This window comes from Plectropomus leopardus, chromosome 8 (assembly GCF_008729295.1).
Source record: "Plectropomus leopardus isolate mb chromosome 8, YSFRI_Pleo_2.0, whole genome shotgun sequence".
NCBI lineage: Eukaryota > Metazoa > Chordata > Actinopteri > Perciformes > Serranidae > Plectropomus > Plectropomus leopardus.
In genome coordinates, this window is record NC_056470.1 from 14,527,478 (window position 1) to 14,540,214 (window position 12,737).

Consider the following 12,737-nt stretch of genomic DNA (forward strand, 5'->3'; position numbering starts at 1 on the left):
AGTACCACTTGTCCTGCATGTTTTAGATCTCTCCCTGCTCCCACACAGCTGATTCAAATTATCATCTCATCAAGCAGCTTCAGGTGTTCATACTGTGTTGATCATTTGAATAAGCTGTGTGGGAGCAGGGAGAGATCTAAAACATGCAGGACTAGTGGTACTTGAGGAGAGCTTTGGGAAATACTGTTTAAGGGTATGTACATTTAATTCTTAAAAAGAAAAGCTCCTCAGTTATAACCCAAATCTTAAATTGTGCTTTTGATTAGATCTTCAGAAGACGTAGTGTCTCTAGAATACAGAATCTTCTTCTGAGATTTGTCAGTCTATTTTTACTTATTAATAAAAAAAAAAAACAACGAGTGGGACAACAGCACTATCAAAAGTTTGAGGGCTGGTTTATTTTAGAAAATCCCCCCAACCACCATTCACCGTATTTTTTAAAAGGCACCTTAAGTCACAAACGGTACAGTCATATACAACTTACTCAGTGATATTCGTTTTGCATATTTAATTTAAATACAAAGTTTGTATGTGTTGGGGAACTGATGCATGACAGCAGAGGGACAGCTTACTCTGTGAAACTGGGTGACATAGACACAATACTGAGTAAATAGCAGATCTTGATGAATGCTGTACTTTTCCCTGTATCTAATACTAAAGTACAAGCCGCTGGTGACATCTCAATCTCACCAAACACAAGAAGATGATCTCTGCAAATTCATCCGCCATCATTTGTGCCCATTGTTCAAGAGACCGATGAAAAGATGACAGGCATGACAAATGCTATCTTATACATGACCTTTGAGTCACGCAGATCTGCACACACTGTACACACTATCTTACATCACACAGCCACTAGACTGATACATAACCTCCATAATAGTATATAAAAGCTGGCCTTTGACAAGCTCTCATCCATAAATATTGGTTCTATGCAACTCAAAGATGAAGCTTTGACATTCTCACTCACATAATGTGTTCAGTGAAGCTTCACTGCATGAAGTGATATATCTTGTCATACTCTTTGTTAGAAGTATGAATTAGTCTGCGTTCCCCTTTCAAATGTAGCTTTTATACAAATTTATTTGGTTGATATCAGCATTTGCATATTTCCCAGGAAAAATGTTACTCTCAGTATCATTCTGCAGTTTCTGTCTGCATTCAATGTCCCTGTAAAAGTAGTGTTGTACAGTTACTTTGTGACTTGAGAAGAGTTTCTATACTCACATATGGTATTTCGACCATTTATTGTTCCATGTAAAGAGCTGCAATGATTAACTGATTAACTGAAAACTATTAAATTAGTCGCCAAGTAATTTGATAATCAGCTTGAGCAATCAGCAAAGTTCTTCAATTCCAGCTTCATAATTGTGAATATTTTCTGGTCTCTTTACTCCTCTAGGACAGTAAACCGAATATGTTTGGGTTGTGGACATATGAGGACTTTATCTTGAGTTTTGGGAAACACTTGTTGACATATTTAACCATTTTGTTATGTTTTATAGATCAAACAAACAATCAAGTGATCCAGAAAAAACAGATTTAATTGACACTTAGAATAATCATGAGTTGCAGCTCTATGCATGTAGAGATTCTTTAAATGTCATACATCAGTTAATGATTACATTTTACAACATACATGTACATACATAAAGACTGTTGTACAACATGGAAAGGAAAATGCCACATTTAGGTGTTAAGTGTTTATGTACAAAAGCTAGACAGTGTTTGATTCTAGGAGTCCACTAGTGCCCTTAAAACCTGACAAAAAGTTGGAATGGAAGTTTAGCAGTGCTAAGTTTTGGTACGAGATACCTTTAAGGTATAAATAAACCAGTACCAAGTAGTATCGTAACCTCTCCAGTCAAACAATACCTGCGCTGAATACAGATGTAGAAAAAAATAACTATTGGTAAAGTTTTGCCCGCAGCCAATCACTGTGTATTATTCAAGATTAGTGTGACTGCCGCACTACTGCAGCACCTCCAATCCATACAGTCTGTGTTGTGGTGAAGTCGAGTGAGGTGTATTTGACAGAGTTGGCAGTTCAGTGTGCCTAGGTGCCACAAAATGTTCGACAGTATTGCTGTATTACATGCCAATGATATCTGGCAGCATTTTACGCAACTGAATGCCTCCTTTCACACGATGGGTATTGCACTAAGTAGTAAAAATAATGTATCACATGAAGCACTCTACTAGTATCAGTATCATTTAAAGGGTACCGGTATTGTATTTTTTAGACTATACCCAGCTCTAAATTTTAGTGAGAACATAACAATTGTCCGTTTTTGCAGGAGTCAGTAGGAAAGACAGGAGGATGTTGGGAGGCACAGGGTTGGGCTAGCTGCCAGCTGATTCAAATACGATCACATTGCTACTCTAAACTTCCCTAGAGATTCCCTATACTCAAAGTGTAGATGATTTCAGCGATAGCACATGTACAATTTGTTCCAACAGACACAAAATAATATATTTTGTCACTCGCCATATGCTGGAGATCCAAAGTGTCTTTAGGTAGTGAAATTACTACTTTTAGTCAAAGGTTCTAAAAAAAAATTGCAGTGCACATCTTCGGTCTGAATTGGCAGTGTTTAAGTGGCAGCAGAATGTAAACAATAAATCTGGAAAGTTGATTCAATAGTGAGTTTAGATAAAACCTTAAAACAGTAATTCCTCAATTTGAGAATCATGCTAATTTGCTTTCTTTCTAAGAGTTAGATGAGAAGACACCACTCACGTGCCTAACAGCTAAATACAAAGCTAGCATAAGCATAGTTTAGCACTGAGACTACGAATAAGGGGAAACAGCTAATCAAGCCTTGCTCTGATTGGTCAGCATTTACAAGTCCTCCGTATCTCAGAGTCTCTTCATCATCACTGCTGCCTGAAGCAGAGTAAAATGTGCTTACTGCTATGAGAAACAATTACAAATAAAGCGTCTAAACCTAAATCTTAAACTGGACATGTTCCTGCAAAATTGGAAGAAAAAAAAAATAACAGCATTGATAACCACGATCACTTGTTTCCCTGAAGCTAACATGTAGCTATATGTAGCAATGTGGGCTACATAATGAAAATGCGAACAAAATACATACACAAAAACAATAAAGAGTAATCAGAATGGTCTGAAGCCTGAGGTTTTTGCTCACAGGGATTACTTTTACATACGTTTACCTCATTATTTTAAACCATATTTGATATAATTATCCAACAATGTAACATTATATATACAACAGAAAATAAGAAAAAGCATAAAAGGTCCCCCCATAATATGTTATAGCTAATTTGTTTATTCGTACCACTGAAGTGCAAAAGCGACAAGTTGTTTACGGGGGGTTATACGCAGGACTATTTCTTGGCTGCATGCAGTTGCTTCCTGGAGTCTCGTTATTGCAGTGAGATTTCCAGGCAACCAGCAGAGACTACAGGAATATAACAGTTACTGGAAGACAGATTTTGTATCTTTGGACAGAGCCAGAGTCCCTGTTTCCAGTATTTAAGCAAAGCTGGCTAACACACATGAGTGGTATCCCTTTTTTGATCTAACTCACGACAAGTAAGCATATGAGCATATTTCCCAAAATGTTTTGCTTTAAGTTTCACATGAATATGTTTATCTGTGATTACTTTCACAGCATGGCGCTCATCAAAATAAGGAGCAAATAGGGAGTTGATTCCAGTTGTTGACGCACGCGTGTCTTTGATAAACATGACCTGTGCAAATGACTTTGCCTCCTCTTGAGGCAAAAGCATTCAAGTGATTTGCCAGTTTTATGAAACGTCAACATCATTAACATTCATGGATTCCAGCATTTTGGATATTATATCAGTAACACAAGTTAAATCCCATTCTTCTGACCCTGAGGCAGGTAGTATGAATTCTTATCAGTCTCTGCTCAGGTGAAGCCACAGCCTAGTCACTGCCTTGGGCTGGTGTTTCTACACCTTCCTCTGCACTCTGCTCACTGGACTGCTGGCTGCTGTCCAGCTGCGTGGTGTTCCTGATGGACTGCACGGCCTGAACCTGCTGGAGACGTCCGTTGAGCTCAGCCTCGCAGGCCTGCAGCAGCTGGGACATCCTTGTTCTGTCCCAGCCCAGCACCTGCTCCATAGCTTCCACCCCTTTGCTCACTACCATCTAAAGACACATGGAAGAGGCTTCATTAAAAACACCAAAGAGGTGAACATGTGAAACTTCATACTTATCATTTTTAGATACACATGTACAAACTAATGCAATCCAATTAAGGAAACCATAGTAAGGGACTTTTCCCACCAGCTGATAAAATTGTAAAAAAAAAAAAAAATTTTCAGCAAACATTTTACAAGAAAAGATATTGGTTTATAACACTCAATATCTGTAGAGTGCTACATTAGGTTACTGCTGATGCAAACAGCTGCGGCTTCACATTAAAAGCATTTAACTGGAAAAACCACAAGTTGACTTTATTATAGAGTAGTCACAGAAAATGTTACGTGTATGACAGTGAGATTAGCATTTTGAGCTGCAGGTGGCAGGCTGCACACCTCCATCTTGGTGATGTAACCAACTACTATTCTCTCATAAATGTTATTAGGTTCTCTATTAGCATCAGGTTCAACTCTAAAATAGTGGCAAATTGGCTCTGCTTTTTGTTTTGACAGAAAATCCTCCGACATTGTCTTGTCGGTCAGCTCTCCTTATATTTGTCAAATAATGAGTGAAATCTGATTGCTGCTGCTCTGTGCTTCGACTCTGCTGCTGTACAGAGCAGACACTTTCAGTTTATTATTGTAGCATCTGTCGTCTGACTACAATTTAAAAAATAAAGGAGGCATCTGTAATTGGTGTATGCCTGAACACTGTATAACAACGGTAACACCAACTTAAGTCCAATCACACAGCCCTGTCACTAATCAGTTAACATAGAATGAATAGAAAGGACACTGAATCGTCTGCTGTGGTCATTTGACTAGTGCAAAAGAAACTGTCAGTTGTTTTTAGCTGAAAACACACGTCAGTTAGGTGTTAAAGTGTGTCACACTTACTAATTTAAGAACTCTGATTTGGCCTTTTTTCACCCATTTTCCTTGTAAAACAGAAAAATACAACTGTGCACCAATCCAAGTTTCACTCTTTACCAAACTAAGTCTGTTGTTAGCTTAACTGCCTTATTAACTCATCATAAAATGCACTTATTCAAACTTGAGAGAAACCATTTTTTAAAAAAAACAAACATCTTTTTTAGTCTTTTAGTTATATAGAGGTTTAGTTATATACAAGTTGGTTTGTTAATATGGAAGTTCATATGATTTGCAAAGGCAACGGTAAAATGGCAAAATGGCCATCTGTCTGACTGCCCTGCTATGCTGCTTTGAAAGGGAATGGTTGTTATACTATTTCTATGAATACATCCGATTCTTTGGAAAGCTCATAATGTTCAGGTTTTGTTGACACAGTTGTGGCTGTCGTTGGCGGTGTTGAAGTATTGGACTGAATTATATTGAAAGGTGATCCTAATGTTTTGCTCTCCTTGTGTATGTTAGTGAGGATGGACAAAATCTCCCGCATGCATTTTGTCTAAAGCAAACTCCCTTTGTGATAATGTGAAAGAGTCACTGATAAAGTATGGGTGTGTTGTGTCAGGACTTGCAGCTTCACATAATTGCTTCGTCATTTTTTCAGCTGCTTACTAGACTTGACAGGGTAAGTTACAGCATAAGCTGCACACGTTTTGAATCAGACTGGATTAGTGGTGTGAGTGATTACCTGCAGATCCTCAGTGGAGAGTCTGGTCTCTGGGTTTGTTTTGCCCTTCAGGACCATCAGTGTCCTGGACGTGAATCCACACGCAGAGTCCACCTCCATCCCATCCACCTCCACGTCTCCAGCCCCTGACGCATTAAAATGGATTCTCTTTCAGGATTATTTGTTTTATAAGTGTACAGTGACAATAAATCACTACAAGAGGTGAGATTATTCAGTAGCAACAATGGTTCCATCTAGTGGCCTAAAGGCACAAGTATGGCTATTCCTCCCTGAGCCGGTGAAATACAAAAGCACTGGAGGAATAGACTGTATACTTATTTATTAGTGTTGGCACAAAGAAAAATAACAGGCTAAGAAATAATGCTACTGTTGTTTTAATACTATACATTTTAGTTTAAATGCTGTTGTTTTAAGTAGAACAAATCCTGCTTGATTCATTTTGTTGTTGTGACAACATGCTTTGCCATTTTGCACATAGAAAAACCAAGGAAACTATAAAAGAGGGGCGAGTCATTACATCAGTGACAGCATTCAAATTCTGCATTTGGAACCAGACTTAGGTGCTGCTTGTATTAAAGTCAATGGGACAGGCATGGCAAGTCCCAGTGTTATCCATCATATCTTTGTTATTCGACTTTGACTGAAAAACGCTTCCACAAAATTAAAAAACACAATTTACATGATGTTGACTGATGTTTTTTAACTAAATGTGCACATTAGTGTTCCTTGTGGTTGGTCTGTGATCAGATCATGGCTCTGTCCAGCAACTGCATGTAACGTTAGCTCACCCAAACCCATCAAGTCCAAGACATCGTATTTCATGACCAAATGGGGCAGGTCCCACTTATTATCACTGCCCAGACTTCAATTCATGATTTTTATTATTTCCTTGACAAAAACTAAAAGATGTGAATGCATTAAATATTTGTTTTAATATTTATTGTTTATACAATAATTATTTTTGATATTTTGATTCCTCAGAATTTATTATTACATGTTGTTCAAGATTTTGTTAGCAATGTCTCTGACCGTCATCAAAAGACCAAGCAGGACATGGGTCATTACCCTCCTGCAGGGCGACACAATCATAGGTTAATATTGATTAGTTTGCTGAATGTTTTACTCGTGTTTATTGATCACAGCTGTTCATTCAAATATTTTATTATAGGAAAGAGGAAGATAAATGATTATCACAAAAACAGAACCACATTTAGAGTCACGGACCAATAAATTATGTATTACAGAGATTTTTTATAGCAATCAATAGGTAGATATGGCTGCTTGAGACTTTTTTTGTTTAAGCCACTGCTGGCTCTTATTGTGAAGTTTGTCTTTAACCAGACTGAAATACAATACATCAAATTAAAAACCACCACACAGTGACACACCCTTACCTTCCTGACTGGGCTGACCTGGCTCTTCCTGCTGTCCGTCCTCTTTCTCCGCAGCTTTCAGGTAGAGCTGGAGCAACTCCTTGGACTGCCTCTCCTCCTCTCGTCGGTCCAAAACTCTCTGCATTGTTTCCTGCAGGTCCTCGGCCTTCTTCTCTTGGAAGCCCAGAGCAGACGCTAGCTCAGGGCACGGGGCATCCACTAAAGTCTGGAACAGCAGGTGACACAGAGCAACTATGTACTTTGAGAACACTGCAGTATGTCAAATGTGGTGCTCCACACGAACAGCAAAAAAGTCACAAGGCAGTAAGATGAGTGACAAACTGCCACACCATATGCATCACACATCCAAGAGGAAGCTACTGTGGACACAGCACCCAAAAAAATGGAAATATAGCAAGGTGAAAACAGAAAGCAGGCAAAGATAGGGGTGGGTTTTACTTAAACTTTTGCTGGCATTTACAGTGTTACCGTATATTTTTCATGTTGTTAACAAATTCTGTTAAAAAAAAAAAGACTGTCTGACTTACATTATATTGTACCCTGTCTGTGACCCCATAGGCTCCTACTGATGACATGAATCTTACAAATGGTAACAAATTCATAGTTTAATTTTTTTATTAATTATTAATTGATCTAATTTCCTAAAGCAGCTAGGCACTGTAGTTTTTAGCAAAAATTACTCGAAACAAGAGTAAAAAGTTAAATTGTTTGAGACTTTTTAGCAGCAGATAAACACGCATTAGTAAGTATTCACAGTGTATGCAACACTGAGTAATAATACACAATATGCAACAGTCCCCGCATTACTAAGGTAAAATGTCACAACAATGTGGCTCACTAAAGTGTTGATTGTTTTTTTTTCATTGATTTTTGAAAACATTCGCGGTCTGATGCAGGACACCCCTCCCACTGTCTTGGAGGCTTCCCTGGTCAACCTCGGCAGTATATTGTCTGAAAAAGGGAAATCGTCAGCTGATTGGGCTCCTCTGGGCCCTTGAGCTATAAATGCCGGCCTTTGTGCTCACTGTCTCTCCCATCCTACTGCTGGCATCCACCCTGCATCATTGGGCTTGTTTGAAATGAGCTGTGGCTTGCCATGAATGTAGACAAGAGTACTCGATTGCAGTGAGAGGAGGTATCAAAAAGCTGGCCTTTAGATGAACAGCTCAGAGTTGGCCTGATGTGACTTGCAAAGGCGGAAGTAACTTTAAAAGTGGATGAAATATATATTCCACTATTAATGTATGGAGATGGACATGATGGGTGAATGAAGCTTTGGGGCTTTCATTCTACTTGTGCCAAAGCAAAAAGGTTCAAAGTTTCAAAGCCTTAATCGCAGCAAACATAGTGACATCTGGTGGTTTGCAAGATGTCTAACAGCCCTACAAGATGGGCTGAAGCACCACAATGCCTCACTGTTTTTAATAGTTTTATTTATTAAGGTTCAACGAGCCTGCATGTTATTATTAAATCTGTAACATTTTTTTATCACAAGTGCTGCAATAAATATAGTTGACATTGTGCAATATGTTTCAGTACAATAATTCATTAATGCATTCTCCAAAAAGCCAACAAATAAAACCTTAATGTGCCATCTTAGTGTAATTTGGACTCAGTGTCATTGTGGATTCACATGTTTAAACTTAATGTGAGATATTTATGTTATGTTTTATATGAATTGCAATGGGATAGGATTGGGAAATTGCATTCTTAAAATTAGCTTATCAATCGTATATCTATCACTTAATGTCAGGTAAAAATGTTCTCATATTTATGATTATGTTTTTCTAAAGTACATCACTGTATTTCTGTTATTCTCCTTTGCATAGTAACAGAGTTTAGCTGCAAGACTTTCAAAACTGTCAAACAGAGTAAAGTGCTTTCCAAAGCTTTTGGACAGTTTTGAAGTTTTGAAACCGGAGCTTCAGTATCACTCTCCCATCTCTATGTAAATATCTTGCGTGGACTTCCGCTTTGTCACATTCCCTGAGCCCTTTTGTGACAGACGCTCGTCCTGGATGCAAACCTGTTTGGTAACTTTAAGTCTAGTGACACATGCGGAGCTGCTGCTTGCTACACTGGTGACCAGTTTGATTTATGACCCTTGAGGTTTGAGAATGCTGAAATTAGTTCAGGCGCTTGTTATCAGTGTAGATGAAAGTGGCTCTGGTCTTTAGCATTGTATCATGCAGGGATTTCTGTGGATTTTGTTTCTGGAGACTGTTGTAAGCAAGCAGCTACAGCTCATGCTTTGATTGGTTTGTATTAATGTAGTTAGGTTTCCTCTTTGTGTATGTGTTTTGGGTTGATTGGGTTGCCAACTGAGCCTTTGGAAGTTTGTCTTGCTGCAGGCCGTGTGTTGTCGGGCAGTTGTGATAAACTTGAGTGCCAATTTGGATATCAACATGTTGATGTTTACTTTGGGTCAAAGGTTGATCCTCATTTCCTGCTGACCATACTCCTCATTGTTCTATATTTGTCGCTTTCCTGTGTTGCTGCAAGAACCATCTACGATTTAAAGTGATAGTTTGGATCTTAAAGCGGCGCTGTATGTGGTTCTTGTCTATTGTCAGTGCTTTGAATACAGTAGATGTAGGTCAGCACACCCTGAGTTTGGAGAAGCAAGCCTGAACACCGAGGATTAGCAATTTACTGTGGTGGACAGGGGTAGCAGCAAAACATACTTTAGCCACCTAGAAAAAGTCCCACCTAAGAAAATCATTATCAGTTTAAGTGTGCGCTATATTTAAATCATTTTCACCATTTTTAGTAGGATCAGTTTATTGTTAGTGTTTTTCTATGGGAATTGCTGACAATAACAACAATGCAAAATATCACCAAACCTTATCTTTTAACGTGACTGCGAATACAAAAGCTCATGGTGACGACTGATTTGAAAAGTACTATTTCCTTATCATTTTTTCCTGGTGCATGCTGGGATATTTAGGCATGAGAGCAAACACTGTTGGTGAAATAGGGGAATAATGCTTGTACCTGTAAGTCTTCCTCAGACATGAGGATGATGCTGGTAAGGTCCTGCTTCAGCTGCTGAGACAGATGCCACCAGGGTGCTGCAGCACTGGAGGCGTCCAAAACATCGTTCCCAAGCACCATAGAGTCCCTGGCCATCCAGGCTGTACCACCATCCACTACAATGAATAATAAAATAGTACCAAAATACAACAATATGCATTTCATGTTGAAATTATTATAATCCATCCAGACTAGGGCTGCGCAACATATTTGATATTAAAAATGTTGTGATATGAGACTGGATATCGTTTTAGATTTTGGATATCGTAATAGCATAAGTCTCGTCTTTTCTTGGTTTTAAAGACTGCATTACAGTAAAGTGATGTAATTTTCTGACCATACTGTTGTAGCTCATTATATCTACACTATTATTGCTCATAAATCTCATGGTGTAAATATTTAGTAAAAGCACCAATAGTCAACCGTTAAATATTGTCTCAATATCAATATTGAGGTACTTGGTCAAAAATGTTCTGATATTTGACATTTTCCATATTTCCCAGCCCCAGTCCAGACTTTAGACAAATCCCAGATAGAAAAAAAACTTGCTTACTCCTGCGAGCTGGGGACCACGTCTCTTTTTCATGCAACAGCATGAACTTTGTGTTTAAAGGTAAACATAAAAAGTAGGCTTGATCCGCTACTATCGTCCCATCATCCTCTAGGACCACTGTGAGCTCCTCATCAGAGCTGAATCCAAGAAACTCAGATCCTGTGGGAAGAACAGAGAAATGGCAGACTTTACAGACTGTATGTGAATATCCCGAGAAGAGAACTTTGATACTCTTTAGCCATATACTTCATAACAAAACAATCGTAACAATCAGTCCTTGAGTTATATATCCGCTAAATATTTCAGCCAGTAACAACTCGCACACTAACTGATCATTTGAGAATTCAAGCAAATACCAGTGTCTTCTGTTCTTCAGTAAACACATCCGTCTGTCCTCTGTCACCACCACTGCTCCTATTTGTCACTGCTGTTGAGAAGTTGTGCTGCTTAATCCCCTAGGCCTGCCTTTTAAAAGTATCCATATTCTATTGTAATGATAAATCCATATGTGGGTTTGGCCCTGGTGGTTTTAGTTGCAGACCCCAATGAATCTTTACTGGTATTTTTCTTCTTCTTTTTTTTAAATTCACATGTAAAGCAGCACCATGATGCAATTTTTTTTTAAAATGTTCAATTGTTTGTTTTTTTCAATGCATGTGTGTATTGTATAAGCTCTCAGAGACTGTTTGATTCAGTACTGTGTAATACATGTTAATAACACACTTGTTTACAATGGATAGCTTTGGTTAACATGGTGAATTAGCAAGTGAAAGTTTTCCAAATATCATTCTTGATTTTGTCTCCAGTTACAGGACTTTATCACATCTAAATATCAGAGATGAATTTGGTTTAAAAAGAAAACAAAACGATGGCACAAACATGGTACTTTCCTTTTTTAGATGCCGTAATTTAAATGTTTCCAGAGACCATGAGGTGTGCATTGATCTGGGCAACGCCTGCTGAGTAGCATGCGAGGAATGAGCAGGACAGGAGGGAGGTCTTGCCTGACTTTTCATGTTTGGGCCCCTGCGAGTTTGAACACGATGAAAATATTGCTACACTAAGCTCGTCCGTGATCATGATGGATAAGACTCTCTGGAAGAAGAGATTTTGTATCTCTGTAGGACATTACTGGCTACATGGATTATAAGTAAAGAGCAAGTTTTAAATGTTTATCAAATTCCAATGGCAGAGATGAGAGAGGTTTAAAAACTAGTGCTGAAGATCACTGGAACATTGTGTTTCACTTTGACAAAACGTACAGCATCCATGCCATAGACTAATGCAAACTAAGATGACAGGAAATACAATACAACATTTCTCTTACACTTGAATCAAACATTTCTATTAAGTTTAGAGCCTTTCGTCTAACGTAAGCCACACAATTAAAAGTTATAGCCGTTTTTTGACAACTCACCCTTTATCTTCAGCTCATCTAAAGAAGGAACGACCAGCCCGTATGATTTCTGTCGCGTAAAGTTGCACACTCTGCACGGTCTCCTATCTGTCATTTTGGCTTTCTGCAGAGATACGCAGTTTTCTTCTTTCTTTTATTATCCTGATGCTGTCAGACACAGACAGTTAACTCTCGTCTTCTGCAGGTTTCGAACACGGAACCGCTGCGGTGGCTTCTTCCTCTTCTTCTACTGTGTTACGGCAGCTCGCATCCTTGGTGTTGCAATACTGCCACCCTTTGGCTCTTGCTAACTCCTACAGTGGTATCTCTGTTATTTCAGCCAATATGAATGTTAGATGTATAAAGTTCACACTTTCCATCTAAAACAGCCCAAAACATGAGATGTTGATCTCAAAGTCTTTGAAAATTGAATTGAAGATGTGGGTGCATCATTCAGAAAAACTGAATTTAAACCAGACGCAAATACTCCACGGGCCCAGACCCCAAATCCATTTCCCAGCTAGCAGAGGATGTTTCCACAAAACTGGCTAATGTTACCTAGAAGTTGTAATAATGTTTTAAAGAATCAAATCAAATCAATCAATCAAA

At 38.5% G+C, this 12,737-nt stretch overlaps 1 protein-coding gene across 1 annotated transcript; it reads right to left on the reverse strand.

Moving 5' to 3' along the window:
* Nucleotides 1-1,523: 1,523 nt before the first annotated feature.
* On the reverse strand, nt 1,524-12,361 carry dffa (DNA fragmentation factor, alpha polypeptide). The gene is made up of 6 exons (XM_042491818.1): nt 12,150-12,361; nt 10,733-10,891; nt 10,141-10,295; nt 7,147-7,351; nt 5,753-5,877; nt 1,524-4,141 (listed from the first exon to the last, which is right to left on the reverse strand). The coding sequence occupies exons 1-6, from the start codon at nt 12,241-12,243 to the stop codon at nt 3,917-3,919; spliced, it is 963 nt and encodes a 320-aa protein (XP_042347752.1). The 5' UTR covers nt 12,244-12,361; the 3' UTR covers nt 1,524-3,916.
* Nucleotides 12,362-12,737: the final 376 nt, after the last annotated feature.